Source organism: Vanrija pseudolonga, chromosome 2, assembly GCF_020906515.1.
Source record: "Vanrija pseudolonga chromosome 2, complete sequence".
Classification (NCBI taxonomy): Eukaryota; Fungi; Basidiomycota; class Tremellomycetes; order Trichosporonales; family Trichosporonaceae; genus Vanrija; species Vanrija pseudolonga.
The window spans coordinates 827,276-840,334 of NC_085850.1; the positions used below are offsets into that span (position 1 = coordinate 827,276).

At 62.5% G+C, this 13,059-nt stretch overlaps 4 protein-coding genes across 4 annotated transcripts; 2 read left to right on the forward strand and 2 right to left on the reverse strand.

Annotated features, from left to right (window-relative positions):
- Window positions 1-982: 982 nt before the first annotated feature.
- LOC62_02G002095 (uncharacterized protein) lies at window positions 983-2,467 on the forward strand (the record flags this gene model as incomplete). The annotated part of the gene is made up of 4 exons (XM_062768596.1): window positions 983-1,035; window positions 1,081-1,463; window positions 1,508-1,736; window positions 1,777-2,467. The coding sequence occupies 4 exons, from the start codon at window positions 983-985 to the stop codon at window positions 2,330-2,332; spliced, it is 1,221 nt and encodes a 406-aa protein (XP_062624580.1). The 3' UTR covers window positions 2,333-2,467.
- Window positions 2,468-2,474: 7 nt separating this feature from the next.
- Smed_2872 (UPF0303 protein) lies at window positions 2,475-3,377 on the reverse strand. Its single transcript, XM_062768597.1, has 3 exons — window positions 2,994-3,377; window positions 2,738-2,877; window positions 2,475-2,683 (listed from the first exon to the last, which is right to left on the reverse strand). Exons 1-3 carry the CDS (start codon window positions 3,266-3,268, stop codon window positions 2,550-2,552), a joined length of 549 nt encoding a protein of 182 aa, XP_062624581.1. The 5' UTR covers window positions 3,269-3,377; the 3' UTR covers window positions 2,475-2,549.
- A 2,530-nt stretch (window positions 3,378-5,907) lies between these two features.
- On the forward strand, window positions 5,908-9,773 carry LOC62_02G002097 (uncharacterized protein). Its single transcript, XM_062768598.1, has 2 exons — window positions 5,908-6,774; window positions 6,911-9,773. Exons 1-2 carry the CDS (start codon window positions 6,351-6,353, stop codon window positions 9,181-9,183), a joined length of 2,697 nt encoding a protein of 898 aa, XP_062624582.1. The 5' UTR covers window positions 5,908-6,350; the 3' UTR covers window positions 9,184-9,773.
- A 243-nt stretch (window positions 9,774-10,016) lies between these two features.
- pr1_0 (Aspartic protease) lies at window positions 10,017-12,137 on the reverse strand. Its single transcript, XM_062768599.1, has 6 exons — window positions 11,733-12,137; window positions 11,645-11,695; window positions 11,296-11,531; window positions 10,994-11,252; window positions 10,513-10,935; window positions 10,017-10,454 (listed from the first exon to the last, which is right to left on the reverse strand). Exons 1-6 carry the CDS (start codon window positions 11,951-11,953, stop codon window positions 10,139-10,141), a joined length of 1,506 nt encoding a protein of 501 aa, XP_062624583.1. The 5' UTR covers window positions 11,954-12,137; the 3' UTR covers window positions 10,017-10,138.
- Window positions 12,138-13,059: the final 922 nt, after the last annotated feature.

A 13,059-nucleotide genomic window follows, 5' to 3' on the forward strand; every position in this document is an offset into this window, starting at 1 on the left:
AAGCAAGGCGGTGAGTTGACGTCGAGTTGGGGGGGATGTGGTGGTGAGTGGGCGCGCGCGCGGCGGCGGCGACGGGAGTAGATGTCCAGTGCGTTGGTTGTTGCAGTTCAGGCCAGGGGTAGTCGGGGTGGTTCAGGATAACGAGTAACGGCGGCGGCGGGGTGGCGTGTCAGCATGCACTGGGCCTTTGGGATGTGCGAGTGCTCGAGCTCACAGTGTTGGGGGTTGAAAAGGCGAGGTTGGGTGACTCTTTGCAAAGTGTTTATAGTCGTTGAGAGAGAAAGAGGATCAGAATCGAGGTGCGCCTGTTGAATTAGGGGGGGGCAGCGGCGGCGGCGGTTGCGTTGGTGTCCCGTGCTACTCGCTCCTGGCCGGGCGGGGTTCCATCGCTGACGCCTGTTGTTATCGTCACCGCACAACCAAATGATGGGTGGCAAATACTCCCGCTCTCAACACAACCCAACGCGTCGTCACTGGGGGCATTGGTGGCGACTAAATTTGATCCCGCCAGCATTGTTGGTGGCACACACACCATTGTACACTGACTGATGACAACGAGGGCACGAGTGACAAGGACAAGGCGCTCGAGTCAATCAAGTCGAGCAAAAACGGAGGGGCGATGACAGACGTGTTGATTGAGTCAGTGGCCGCACCGTTGTCATGTGCCCCGCCCCACTGGTCACTGCGGATCCGACCAGGTCGAACGGGGAACAAGACCGTCGTGGGTGGGGTGTCACCACCACCCCCTCGGCCCGACTCGGTACACTTACATGGCAGTGCTACGGTGCCATACCTGTCCTTACATTGTCTAGAACTGTCCCCAGTCTTTGGAACGCGCGTCTCATTGCAGCGCGGCACACATGGACAAAGGAGGACGATTTGGTCCCGCTCTCCCACGTGGCGCGGAGACCCCGCATCGTCAAGATTTCCGCCAACAACTGAAAGATGAAGGCATGAACCAGTGCTGTTGTCAACATCAACCATGGCCATGCCGACAGTTAAAAAGGCCAAGAAGACCGCAGCGGTGCCAGTGAAGTGAGTGAAGGCACGTCCATTAGAGCTGCTATCTGACCTCCGCAGGCCCTCCAAACCCGCGGCCAAGGCTACAAACAAGAAGGCAGTGACCAAGCCTCCTCCTCGCAGCAACCGCGCGCCTGAGAGCAGCGATGATGACAGCGGTGACGACAGCGATGAGGACGACGATGTCGATGATAAAGCGGCTATGCTAGCCGCCCTCGAGGCCCACGGACGCGCAATGTTCGGGTTCGGCGTCGCCGCACCGGCTGAGAGCAGCTCGCAGGCTGCGAAGCGTGCTCAGCAGAGCAGCGATGAGGAGGAGGACAGCGACGAAGAAGGTGGTGCCTGGGAGGACGAGGAAGACGATGAGGTGGATGAGTTCGACGACGGATGGGGTGCCGGCGACGATTTTGTGACAGACAGCGAGGACGAGTTTGCGACGAGCTGTGAGTGCTGTCCAGCCTGTTGGGTACAGCACTGACGCCTACAGCTAAGGCCACTGCTGCTGCCCCACCTGCGCCGGTCACCAAGCGCGTCCCCGAGGTCGTGTTCGCCCCAACCGGGTCCACATCATCGACACTGATATCCAAGGCCGAGAAACGCGCCTTCCTCAACGGCAGCAGTGCCAAGATGATGGGCCTCAAGCCCGAGGACGACGGCTACGTGGGGCGTGGCAAGAAGCGTGCACGTGAAGTGGACGAGGAGGACATTGAGGACCAGTACGTGGTGTGCACAGGCGGCCAACTCACACGCCCGCAGGTCCAACCTCCGCCTCGACAAGACGCTGCACGACATGCTGCTCAAGACGCTCCTTCCCACAGCGGCATCGGACGAAGCCTCGCGGCCAGTGGAGAAGCGGAACGCCATGTCGGGGCGACTGCTCGAGCTCGCGTCGTACTCGCTACCAGGGGAGGGCACGTCACAGGCCAAGGCAGGCGGCATGTCGCAGCACCCGGCGGCGGTGCGCACGGGTCTCATCCACGCGCAGCAGCGGCGGGCGGAGAAGGCACGCGCCGAGGCCGAGGCCGCCGGCTCGTGGGTCAAGGGTGCCGGCGGGCTCGGCGACCTCGGCAAGCGTGGCGCTGGCCAGCGCGCGTCCGGCGGCAAGGCCGAGATCCGCACGTGGGGCAAGGAGACGGGCAAGAAGAAGGGCATGTCGGGCACCAAGAACGAGCGCTCAAAGGGCCTGTCGATGGGCTTTGGCAAGTACGAGCGCGGCGCGCTGCGTGTCAGCGAGGCGGACATCGCGCGGGTCAACAACCCGAAGAAGAGCACCGGGAAGAAGAAGGGCAAGGGGAAGATGAGCGGGTGGTAGCCGAGGGCCGAGCGCAGCGAGGCGCGAGGCCTGTGGCAGGGTCGTGGCATTGTAGATGGGATGGATACTGCATCGTTGCACGAGTCGTCAGTCGTTGGCGGATGTCACCACGATGCGCGGGCCATGACAGTGATAGGAACACGACTCTATGCATAATGGAAGCTAAACCCGTGCGCGACGCACTGAGTGGACACGCTGCTAGTCTAGCCCTGCCTGCCTACTTGGCCAGGAGGTGGGGCAGCGACGCGAGCGCGTCGACGATGAGCTGGTGGTCGTCGAGCTGGGGCAGGCCAGACACGACAATGGCGCCGATGGGCCCCGAGTCGTTGTTGGCGAGGTAGATGGGGAAGCCTGGGCCGCCGTCAGCGGAGCACGCCACACGTCCATCGGATGCACGCCACTTACCACCACCATGGCACGCATACTCGGGAAAGTGCAGCCCCTTGGCCTCGGGCGTGCGGCCCTGCGCGGCGAACTCGCGCCCCTTCCGCAGCGAGGACACGCCGAAGCGGCGCACAACGTTGAGCTTGGCGGCAGCCCATGCCCTGGGTGTGGTGTGAGCGCTGGTCGACCGGGGCGTGTGTGGGCGGGCAGCTCGACGTTGTCTGCCCCCCACGACGCAGTGGGCTCGCTCCGCTCGCCCCCTGTGTTCCCCACTCACCAGTTATCAGGCCCGACAACAGGCGGCGCGCCAACAACAGCCGAGAACAGCCTGTGGCCGGTAAACAGCTCGATGGAGATGATCACGCCCTGGTCGCCCACGCGGCGCTCGAGGAACGCGGCGCGGATCGCGCTCCCCACCTCCCATGCGGCGTCGGCCGAGAAGGTGCTGAAGCGCGCCGCGGATTCCTGCTGCGCGGCGAGGTCGCGGATCGCGGGCGAGTCGGCGTCGGTGACGGCGTAGGCTGTTACTTTTGGGAGGGTGCCGAGGGACATTGTGTGTGTGTGTGTGGTGTGGGTGGTGCAGAGCAGAACACGCTCGAAGTCGACCAGCTCTGATATTTGCACTACTGCTCGACGTGAGTGCGCAGTTACCGCCGGTAGCCGCACCATTCATTGCACCAGTTTAACAGGCCACCACATGCGACGTCGCCTCCACCTTCTCGGTTATGTGAGCGGACTCACCCCCGCTCGGCCACACGGCGGAACACTGTGCGCCGCGGCGACGGAGCCGACGCTCCGCACAGCGATACCGCAGCTGCGATGCATGGCATCTGTGTGCATCGTGGCAGTACGAGTGGACGCAGCAGTGCCGCACTGGCAGGAGCCGCAGCACGTCCTAGGTACACGTGCGCGGGCAAGCTGATATGGCGGAGCCGAGGCTCCTCTGCTAGCTGGTGACGCGACTTGAATGTCACTGTCGCAGACGCGAGTGACTGGCGCACCACTGTGTCACTCGTCCACTGCTCCACTCTGAGACGATGCTTGCCCAGCTGTCTACCCACCGCATCGCCCCGCTACCAGATCTGACGCGACTGCGCTACGCTTCCGCTACGGACCAGCGCGCCGCGCCAACTGCGCCATTCGAGGATTCGCGCAGCATTCAGCCTGCTCTGCATTCCACCCCCGCGCCGATAATAGCCCTCGCTGCCCGTCTGCGTGCCGTCTGCGTGCCGAGCTGTAATGCACCAACGAGCTGAAACGGTCCGGGACTGCTGCGCCACATGCCTGGACTCGCTCGACAATGCGGGGCGACACACTTTCGGCCCATCACGACTACTGCACGTGCAGTGCCAGCCCCTTCTCGTCACCTTGCCGTGGGTGGTCTCGGGCACTAGGTCGCCCGCAGGCGAGCGCAGGTCAGCTGGTGGTGGCTGATTTCGGGACCACTCGGCACGGCCGCCAACGTCGTGACGAGTACATGTGTGGTACGTACCCCTTGTGTAGCTGCTTGGGGTGCTTGGGTGCTTGGGTGCATGAGTGCATCTTGCCAGAGATGACGAAGGGCTGGTGCCTTGGTAGCATGGTGTGTCATTTCGTGAAGCCTGCTGCTCGGATGCAGCTTGGAGCTACCCCGCGGCAGGCAACGGCAGCAGCCCCAGCCCGCAGCAGACGACGCTGCAAGGGGCAAGTCATTTGAAGCTTGTTTGTGTGATGGACAATGGGGAGTTGTACGTGCTAGGTGGGCATGTCGACCTCCGCTACTACTGCCGCTGCCGCTATTACTGCTTGCTGCTGCGCAATGGACGATCCGACAAGTCTGTCCATGCAGCAGCACAAGTCGTCATGAGCGATCTCGGCCAAGTGGCCAAGTGGCCAAGGCTATTCTTTTGGAAGTAGTCGTGCATTGGAGTCATTGCAAGAGGCCGCACAAGTGTCGTCAGGCGGCTGGCTTTGCTGCCAAGCTGCTTGCTTGCATGCCAAGCCCGTTTTTGCTTGAGACGATGAAACCACCACTACTGGTGCTTTTACTTTGCTCTTGTGCTGCACCAATGTTATTTTTTTGCTTGCAGCCTTCCCCAAGTGGTTATTCCAAAATGACGATGTCATGCTGCTATGCTGCTATTCGGCCTGCCTTGGACCTAGTGCCTGCCTGCTGCTGCCTGGCATGACTGGTGCTGCCCCCCCGAACCCAATGACGTTAGACAAGACGATGTACGGGTGGCGACCCCCGCTTTGGCTTGACTTTTGCCCGTGCCCGCACTGGTGGGTGGTGCTACTGCGCAGTCGACCACCCTCCCCCTCTCGCCTCGCCTGCATCTCGCAGTCATTTTCATCAAATAGACTTGCTGCTCGCAACCGCAGCCAAAGCAAAACAAAGACTTTTTACAAGCCAGGCGCCACCCCGCGGCACAACCCACAGGCAGGGCTGTACAATGGCGGTTGCTTGCTGCGGCCAACTACGACAGACTACGTGCACGTTTGCTTTGCGCGCTGGTTAACTGGTTGCTGCTTCTGCTCACCAAACGGCTGTTCGGCTGTAGGCGATGCATCCACTTAACTACCAATGTTCATGTAAAACTGACAGACTGGTGGCCACATCGTCGTCATCATGACTGTTACCGTTGGATACTCTCATCACGGCCTTCATTTTAGCTCATCCACCTAGTTGCCTGCCAAGAGTGCACTTCCCCCTCCCCCTCCCCCTTGGCCCTAGTGCCCACTCTCTCTCTCTCTCTCTCGTCTCGGCTACGACCTACGTGACTGCTGCCTGGCACAATCAAAGAGGCCCCGCCCGTAGCCTGGTTTCGGATTTGCACCACGACACCCCCAACCCTTAAAGCTCTCGCAAGGGCAAGGCGAGGGCAGCAGGGCAGCGGTCAGCCAGACGACCAGGCCCCACCCCTTCAACTCCCACAGGGTTACGATCACAAAACCCAACACTTGGCTCAAACCATCCTCATCCCTGTCCCTGGACACTCGGTCGGTCGCTCGTCTGCGCATTTGCTACTGCTGCTGCTGCGGCACCCACCCTCGGAACCTCTCCCCCCCGGACCTCTTCGCCCCTTCACTACGCCGCCGCCGCAGCCTCACCCCCACGCCCCCCCTCTTTCCTTTCTTTCTTTGGACTGGAGACAAGCAAGCACAAGCGCAGAGAGACACCGAAGAGAGTGAGAGAGGGTAAACCTTTAGCCACCACCACCACCACCACCACCATCAACTGCTAGCTACAGTGGTACCGATGAGGAGACCCGGCCGACTCTAGCACCAACCATTGTTCATTGTTACCCACACCACGCAGTCCCATTCACTTCTTCCTCCCCTCTCTCCCCCTCCCATTCGTGTCTCTGGGACGCTGCGAATCAGTTAGTCTCAGACCACACCATCATCACCCACAGCAACCAAAAGTCGACGTCGACAACTACCCAGCGACAGGACTAGGAACACTCTGCATTATTCCCTTACCACCATCACAACCCCTTCCCCCCCTTCCCTCGTCACGGCCAAAGGATCACCGTTACCCCGCCGCCGCCTCCCCCCCGTGCCCTAAAACTCTCCCAGATCACGACCAGCTTGGGCCTAATTGATACATCCTTTCATCGTCCTCCTCATCATCACCACAATCACCGCTATCACCATGCCCCGCTATAGGATCTCAAAGCCCCTCCCGGTCGGCACAGGCTTGGAGAACAGCAGCGTGGCAAGTGGCAGTGGCGCCGCACCTCCGACGACGCCAACCGCGGCAACGTCTTCGACAACGGCTCCACAGCCCCCTCCTCGCAATCCTGCGCGTTCTGCTCCATTGTCACCAGTGCCAGAGATCAAGGCAGGTAGCACATCGCCTCCGCCCGCGACACAGCGCGTCCGTCCTCCTCCGTCGGCATTCCGCCCCGTCGCTCCCGCGGTGGCACGAAGCAACAAAGGCAAGGAGCGATCACGCGACGATCAGCAGCTCTTCCCCACGCGTAACGGCCGCGCGCAATGGATTGTCGATCCTATAGAGTCTCGACGTGGCGCCGAGATCTGGGAAGCCTCCGAGCGTGTAATCCTCATTCTAGGCGGTGAGTATCTACGGGGCGTGAGCGTTTGTTTGCTGCGGACTCAGCCCTGCCCGCCGACCGGCGCGCAGCACGAGCCGCAGCTCCAACCTTCGCGCACCAGCCACTGGCGTCGATCACCACTAACTTCCATCCACAGAACCCGCCCGGATGACGCTTACACCGCTACTGTATTCCAAAGCATTCGCCAACACGTTGCTTCTTATCGGCAGTGTCAATCCGCTGCCAGACATTGAGGCACTCTTATCGCCATCGCATCTCTTGAACGGCGAAAATGGAAAGACAATCTACCCAACCGTGCAGCCATTCACCGTCCCTCAATCAGTCTTGGACCAACACTCGCATCCTCTGCCTGCTTTCCTCAACCACGCCGCCGCACTGGCCGAGGACTTCCGTAAGAATGGCGGCCTCGCACCGTCCCCCTCTGCTACCATCCCCAACGGACCTGCATGGTCAAGCCGCTCGCGTCGAAGCTCAGGCAGCTCGGCATCTGGCACGCTCACGCCGCCTCTCACGCCCCTCACAACCCGCAAGCGCTTCTCGCCGTTTAGCCGTGGGTCGTATGCAAGCACGCCGCCTTCCCTGTCGCCTCGTGGGTCGGTCAATGACCTCACGACGCGCTACTCGGCGTCAAGCAGCAACAGCCGCCCTCCGTCTGTAATGAGCAACGGCGAACGCCGCCCTTCCAGCATTCGCCGCATCGGCTCCCTCTTCCGCGAGGATGGCATTCCGGTGTCTGAGGGCTCGCCCTTTGACGCAGTCATCAACTTCATCCCATCGGCTACGAGATGCGCAGACCCGTCGCGCGTTCTTCAGGAGATGCTCCAGAGCGCCGTTGTCCTTACCACGGCTGTCCTTCCCATGCTCACAAAGGTGACCACGAACAACAGCTTGACTGCTGCTGCCTCTCCGTTCGAGCTTGCGCCACTGTCCCTGGTGCACATTGTTCCGCTGGACGCCCCGCCGACGCTTGCCCCGGTCATTGAGCGCTTCTTGCTCCCGCTCCTCCCTCCTCTGAAGAAGAGAGTCCGCCGCGACCTTTTCGCCTGTGTCACCAGTCTTGGAGCATGGCTTGCTCCCCAGACGGAGACAATGGGCGAAGGCCTGCCCGGTGCCGAGACTATCCTGTTCGGCGGTGTGCGCTGCTACGTGCACCTCAGCGACGACGGCGGAGCCCAGCAGGCAATGTTGGCTGGGTGGGAGTACGCAGTTTCTGCCCCTAATGTCCTCGTCGAGAACTCGCAGAAGGCCGAGGCACCGCCACCATTCTTGACAAGATCGTCGTCGCAAACCCTCTCCGAGCTCCGCCAAGAGACGCCAGGCTACCCTTTGTCGCCGCCTTCACCCCAGGCGCTCAAGCTGGAGATCATGCCAGAGGACGACGAGTCTGGCCTGCGCCGGGACGAAACCGGCATGCGTCGCTCCACCAGCCGCGCCGAGTCTGTTCGCACCGAGAGCCGCATCGGTGGCCTCTTCCGCAAGGCTTCCCGTTCCGACCTCTTCTCACTGCGATCCAAGGCATCCAAGAACGACCTGCGGTCCGAGACCCCGGCATCCCGTCCTTTACCATCGCGTGGCTCTTTCGACATGTTGCGCTCGCGCTTCTCCAAGACGGACCTCACTACGCTCCGCACCGAGCGCAGTGACCCTTCCATGTCCAAGAGCCCAGCCATCGAGGTCCTCAGCTCCATTCCCGACGACGGCACCCCGACGTCTACCCGCGAGCGTCAGTCGTCGCTCTCGGAGCGCTTCCGTTTCCGCAGGGGTTCTGTCTCGGACGAGTTCCACCCGGCTGTGGAGGTCCAGACGCAGTTGCCTGTAAAGGCGTCTGCCAAGACGTCGCCGATCAAGGCCACTGCCAAGACGTCGCCAGTTAAGGCCGCTGCCAAGACGTCGCCGGTCAAGGCGACTCCCAAGGCGTCACCTGTCAAGACCACCACGTCTCCTGTCAAGACGACCCTCTCCTCGTCGCAGGGATACCCGGACCTCATGTTAGCGTCGGACGGCGACTCATCTGCCCCGACGACGAGCTACAACAGTGAGCGCGACGACTCTCCTCAACAAAAGCACAAACGCCTGCCGTCGCTTCCGTCGCTGTCGTCACTGTCGACCAACCTCCCATCCCTGCCATTCTCTGGCACAGGCACCCTTGGCGCGTTTGGCAAGAACTCGTCGACCCCCTCGGGTGCTCCGATCCACTCGATGATGAGCTCGAACCGTGGGTCGCCTCCCACGCCCGAGCTTGATGCCTCGTCGTCGAGCTGCTCCTCGTCATCTATGCAGGAGCCGTCGCCCAGCGAGGACAAGCCCTTGTCGTCGCCCATCGTCGCCCCCGCTATTACTACCACGAACACCAAGCCTGTTACCGCCACGATGGGCAGCGTCTTCAAGCGCCGTGGCATCAAGTTTTAACGGTAATCACGAACATTGCAACAGCACACATACTCGCTCTATACACGAATTCAAACGGACACTTATATCACACCGTTCCTTTGACACCACCTTCTTCATAATAAGCATGGTTGAACGAGATGTAGTCTTTACAATGTGTCTGCCCCCAAGTGCCACTTTTGATGATGTTGTGGATCTGCAAACATTGCGGCAAGCATGCACTCTGACACGGACCCACGGATCGGAAGCAACCAACGGATGAGCACGCCCCCCATTAGGAAGTATTACAGCCGCCAAATAGGCCCGGTCGAGAATCCTTGGCAGGCCCGCAAACGGGCGAGGGTCCCTAACGACAGGAGACAAGGGGATCGTGGGAAGCGGAGGTGGGCGTGAGAGGTTGTGGTGGGTGGTGGGAGTGGGTGCGTGTGAGGGAGGGTGGGTGCCTCCTCTGTGTCGCTCCGCCTCTGTGACCTCCGCCCCCTGACGTCAGAGCGTGGAGCGGAGCGGCGGCCGTGGTGACCGCAGCAAACGGCCTTAAGCGGCTTTGGCGGGCACACGGCCACCAAGGCCGTCGACAGCCGTGCCACTTGGCACATGCGCACACCGCTGCGACGCAGCCGCTTCACACAACACCACCGCCGCTGCCGCCTTCGCCATCCGCAGTTCATGCTCAAACCGGCGCTGTCCCACTGGCTGCCGCCGGCGGCGGCGATCGGCGCAGCCCTCACACACGCGCAGCTTGGCGCTCGTGTGATGATGGCCAAAAGTTGTCCTGCGGGCTTGGCAGGATCGATGGGGGTGGCGATGTGGCGTGGCAGCCACAGCGGCGCGGCGCCGCGGTCGCCGCCGCAGTCGTCCTCTGACCCTCGAGTCTCAGCCACGTTGCCTGCAGGGTTTCGTCGTCGTGATGTTGACATTACACGTGACTATTATACACACTGAAAGCCCAAAGGAAAGGAAATGTACTGCTGGTCGGTTAGAGGAGACATGATGAGGTGATGGTGGTTGTGAGAGCGCCGAGGATGGCGAGGATGAGGGGCATGCGAGGGAGGAGAAGGGCGCGTCGTCGTGCGCTGCTCTGCTTGTTGCCCCGCGCAGAGTGGGGACACACGGCCGCGTGCTGCGCGGCTTCGTTGAGCGCGTCGGACAGCTCGTCATCCGTGTACGTGTAGTCGTCGTTGTCGAGCCCTGGTGCCAGCGAGGCGAGCCCGACTGCAGGTGGGTCGAAGCGGTACACCGAGTAGACGTTCTTGAGGAAGGTCGCGCCGAGAGTCCACTTGTTGTCGTTGCAGCTGCGGCATCGCGTCAGTGTGGGAGACCTTCACCCAGCCGCCATCGGCCTCCACTTACACGCCAATCGCCCCCGTACACATTAGGTCCGACACGGTGCTCGCGTCTTCGAGCTGGATGCTGTACACCAGGTCGGCGGGGCTGACATTGTAGCTCTTCCCGCCCAGCCCGAAAGACAGCGTCAAGTTCGAGTCGCATGGAAAGACGTAGGTGCCGAGGCCGGCGTCAAAGGTCGCGTTAGGGATCTGGCGGTAGATCTCTGCCACGGCGTCGGCCGGGCCAGTGATCAAGCTCGTGCCGGTATCGAGGGTTGCGAGCGGCGGGGGGTCGCCGTCGGCACCTAGCGACGACACATTGATCGCGACCCCGTTCGCCACGACGCCATCGAGCGACAAGCTCCAGAACTTGTACGACGTCGCGCCGGCCGCCTTCTGCAACGGGACATAGTTGATATCGCCCGTGTACAGCTGGGCGTTGACGCCGCTGTGACGCATCAGACATGTCTCGGGCCTACCCCCTGCCTCTGCAGCCCACCACTCACCCGAGCGTCACCATCCCGGCGTTGGCATTATGGCAGTCGTATTCGTTGGACGAGTTCGAGTTGTCGACCACCTGGCTGAAGCTCGAGCGTGTGAGGAAGACGGAGAACAGCGGTTCTGGCCATTCGGGGAGCGAGTTGAACCAGAATGGCCGGCCGTTGGCGTCCGCCCCGGCGTCGGGCCACGCAAAGCCCATGAGCCCGTCCGTATCGGTGCCGTTGAGCTGGGTCGAGAGCGTGGCCGAGATGTTGGACGCGAGGCCTGAGGTGGTCAGCGAGATGCCCCCATGCACACACACACGCACCAAACGCCTGCTGGTCAACAGCGTGCCCCGCAACAGTGACCGTGTCGCGCCCGTACACGCCCGTGGCATTCGTTCCGTCAACATATGCGACCGAGAAGGAAACCTTGGTCTTCTTGAACGAGCGCGAGCGGTCCGTGTCGAACAGGCCGGTGCCGCACGAGGAGCATGCCTTACCGCCGACCCACGTCGTTCTCGAGCCAGTGTCGAGGACGAGGTTGAACAGCTGCGGCGGGGTGCTGCGGACGTTAGCGGCGGCGGGGTGCGGCACAGGCTTAGCGGCGGGCAGAAGCCAGCGGGCAGCGCAAGTGCCGAAAGGAAGGCGGAAGGCAAGCCACTAAGCCACACTCACCCAATCTCGACGGGGACGGTGTACACGGCGTCGTGGTTGTACGAGTCGAGGCTGGCGTCAGCGGCGTGAGGTTCGGTGCACGGCTTACCTTGTTGAACCGCTTGTTGTGCTTCGGCGCTGCGGCGTGCGCTCGTCAGCTCCTAGTGCCCGCTCGCGAGTCCAGTGGCGCCGTGTAACGGGGTCGGGGTGGTACTGCCCGCCGGAGCGCGCTCCGAGGCGGAGATGCACGGGGTGGGAAGTGCGCTGTGCAGGCCGCGCCGTTGCCAGCGCCGCCATGAACGCAAGTAGCAGCACGACGAGGAGCGCCATGGCGCCTGGCGGGAAAAGGAGGCCAGTGCGGTGCGTGCGGCGGCGGCGGTGCGGCGTGGGCGGTGCGGTGCGGCAGTCGCCTGGCCGAGTCGGTGCGGTGCAGCGGCGGTGCTGCGTCGCGACGTCGCCGAGAGTTGAAGCCCCGCAGGCGGGCAGTGAGTGTGGTGCGTGAGCGAGTGGTGAGTGGCAAGCTCGAGATAAGGAGGGGGAGTGATGAGATCAAGGCGCTGTTATATGCTTCGTCAGACAGGCAGCCGGCGGAGATTGTAGCTTGGTCGACGACGCCCCAGCGGCCAGCGGCCAGGCGGCGGCGAGCGAGAGCGGGCAGCAGCAAGCCATCGCCGCCGCTGTGCCGCACCGCACCGTATCGCAGCGACCGTGTTCCTGCCGCCGTCCATTCCGCTGGGCAGCTGCTATCTTTGGCCTCTGTCTGCGGCGGCGCGGCGCGGCGGGGAGGATTACATGAGCCTTGTTTGCCGAGGTTGTGGGGGCGGACTGACATGTTGGTGGGTGGTGGACGCGGATTGTCAAGGCAGGGAGGGGAGAAGGCATGCGTGTGGGCGCTGCGCGGCGGCGTCTGCAGAGACGGCGAGCTGAAACGCGGCACAAACAATGCAGCCATGCTGTTGTTGCTGCGGCACGCGACACGACGTCGAGTGCATGTCGTGCGTGTACGTGCACGTTGACGCGTCCCGCCATCAGCTGGTAATCTTGGGGCTGAATAGCGCGGCGGCGAATGCAGCCAACGCCTCCTCCGCCCCGCGGGCCACTATTCCGCCGGTATGGATCTGGCAGGCTTGTCGCGTCGCGGAGGGTACGACGCGTGAGATTCGCGACGAGGCGCCGTGGTGTGCGCGAGGAGGGAGGAGGGCTGCACTGGTGTACTTTGCGATTTGCATGCCTCGCTATGTGCGTGCAGCGGGATGCTGGTCCGCCGACTACTGAGACTAACTGGCCAGACCAGGCCATGTTGCACGGCCGCCAGTCTGTCTCGGCGCGCGCGCTTGGCGGCAGTACTAACTGATGTTGTTGTATGGTAGCGCACCACGCGTGCGATTAAGCTTAATCGCCGTCACCGTGGTTGGATTTCAGTGTGTCTCCGCGAC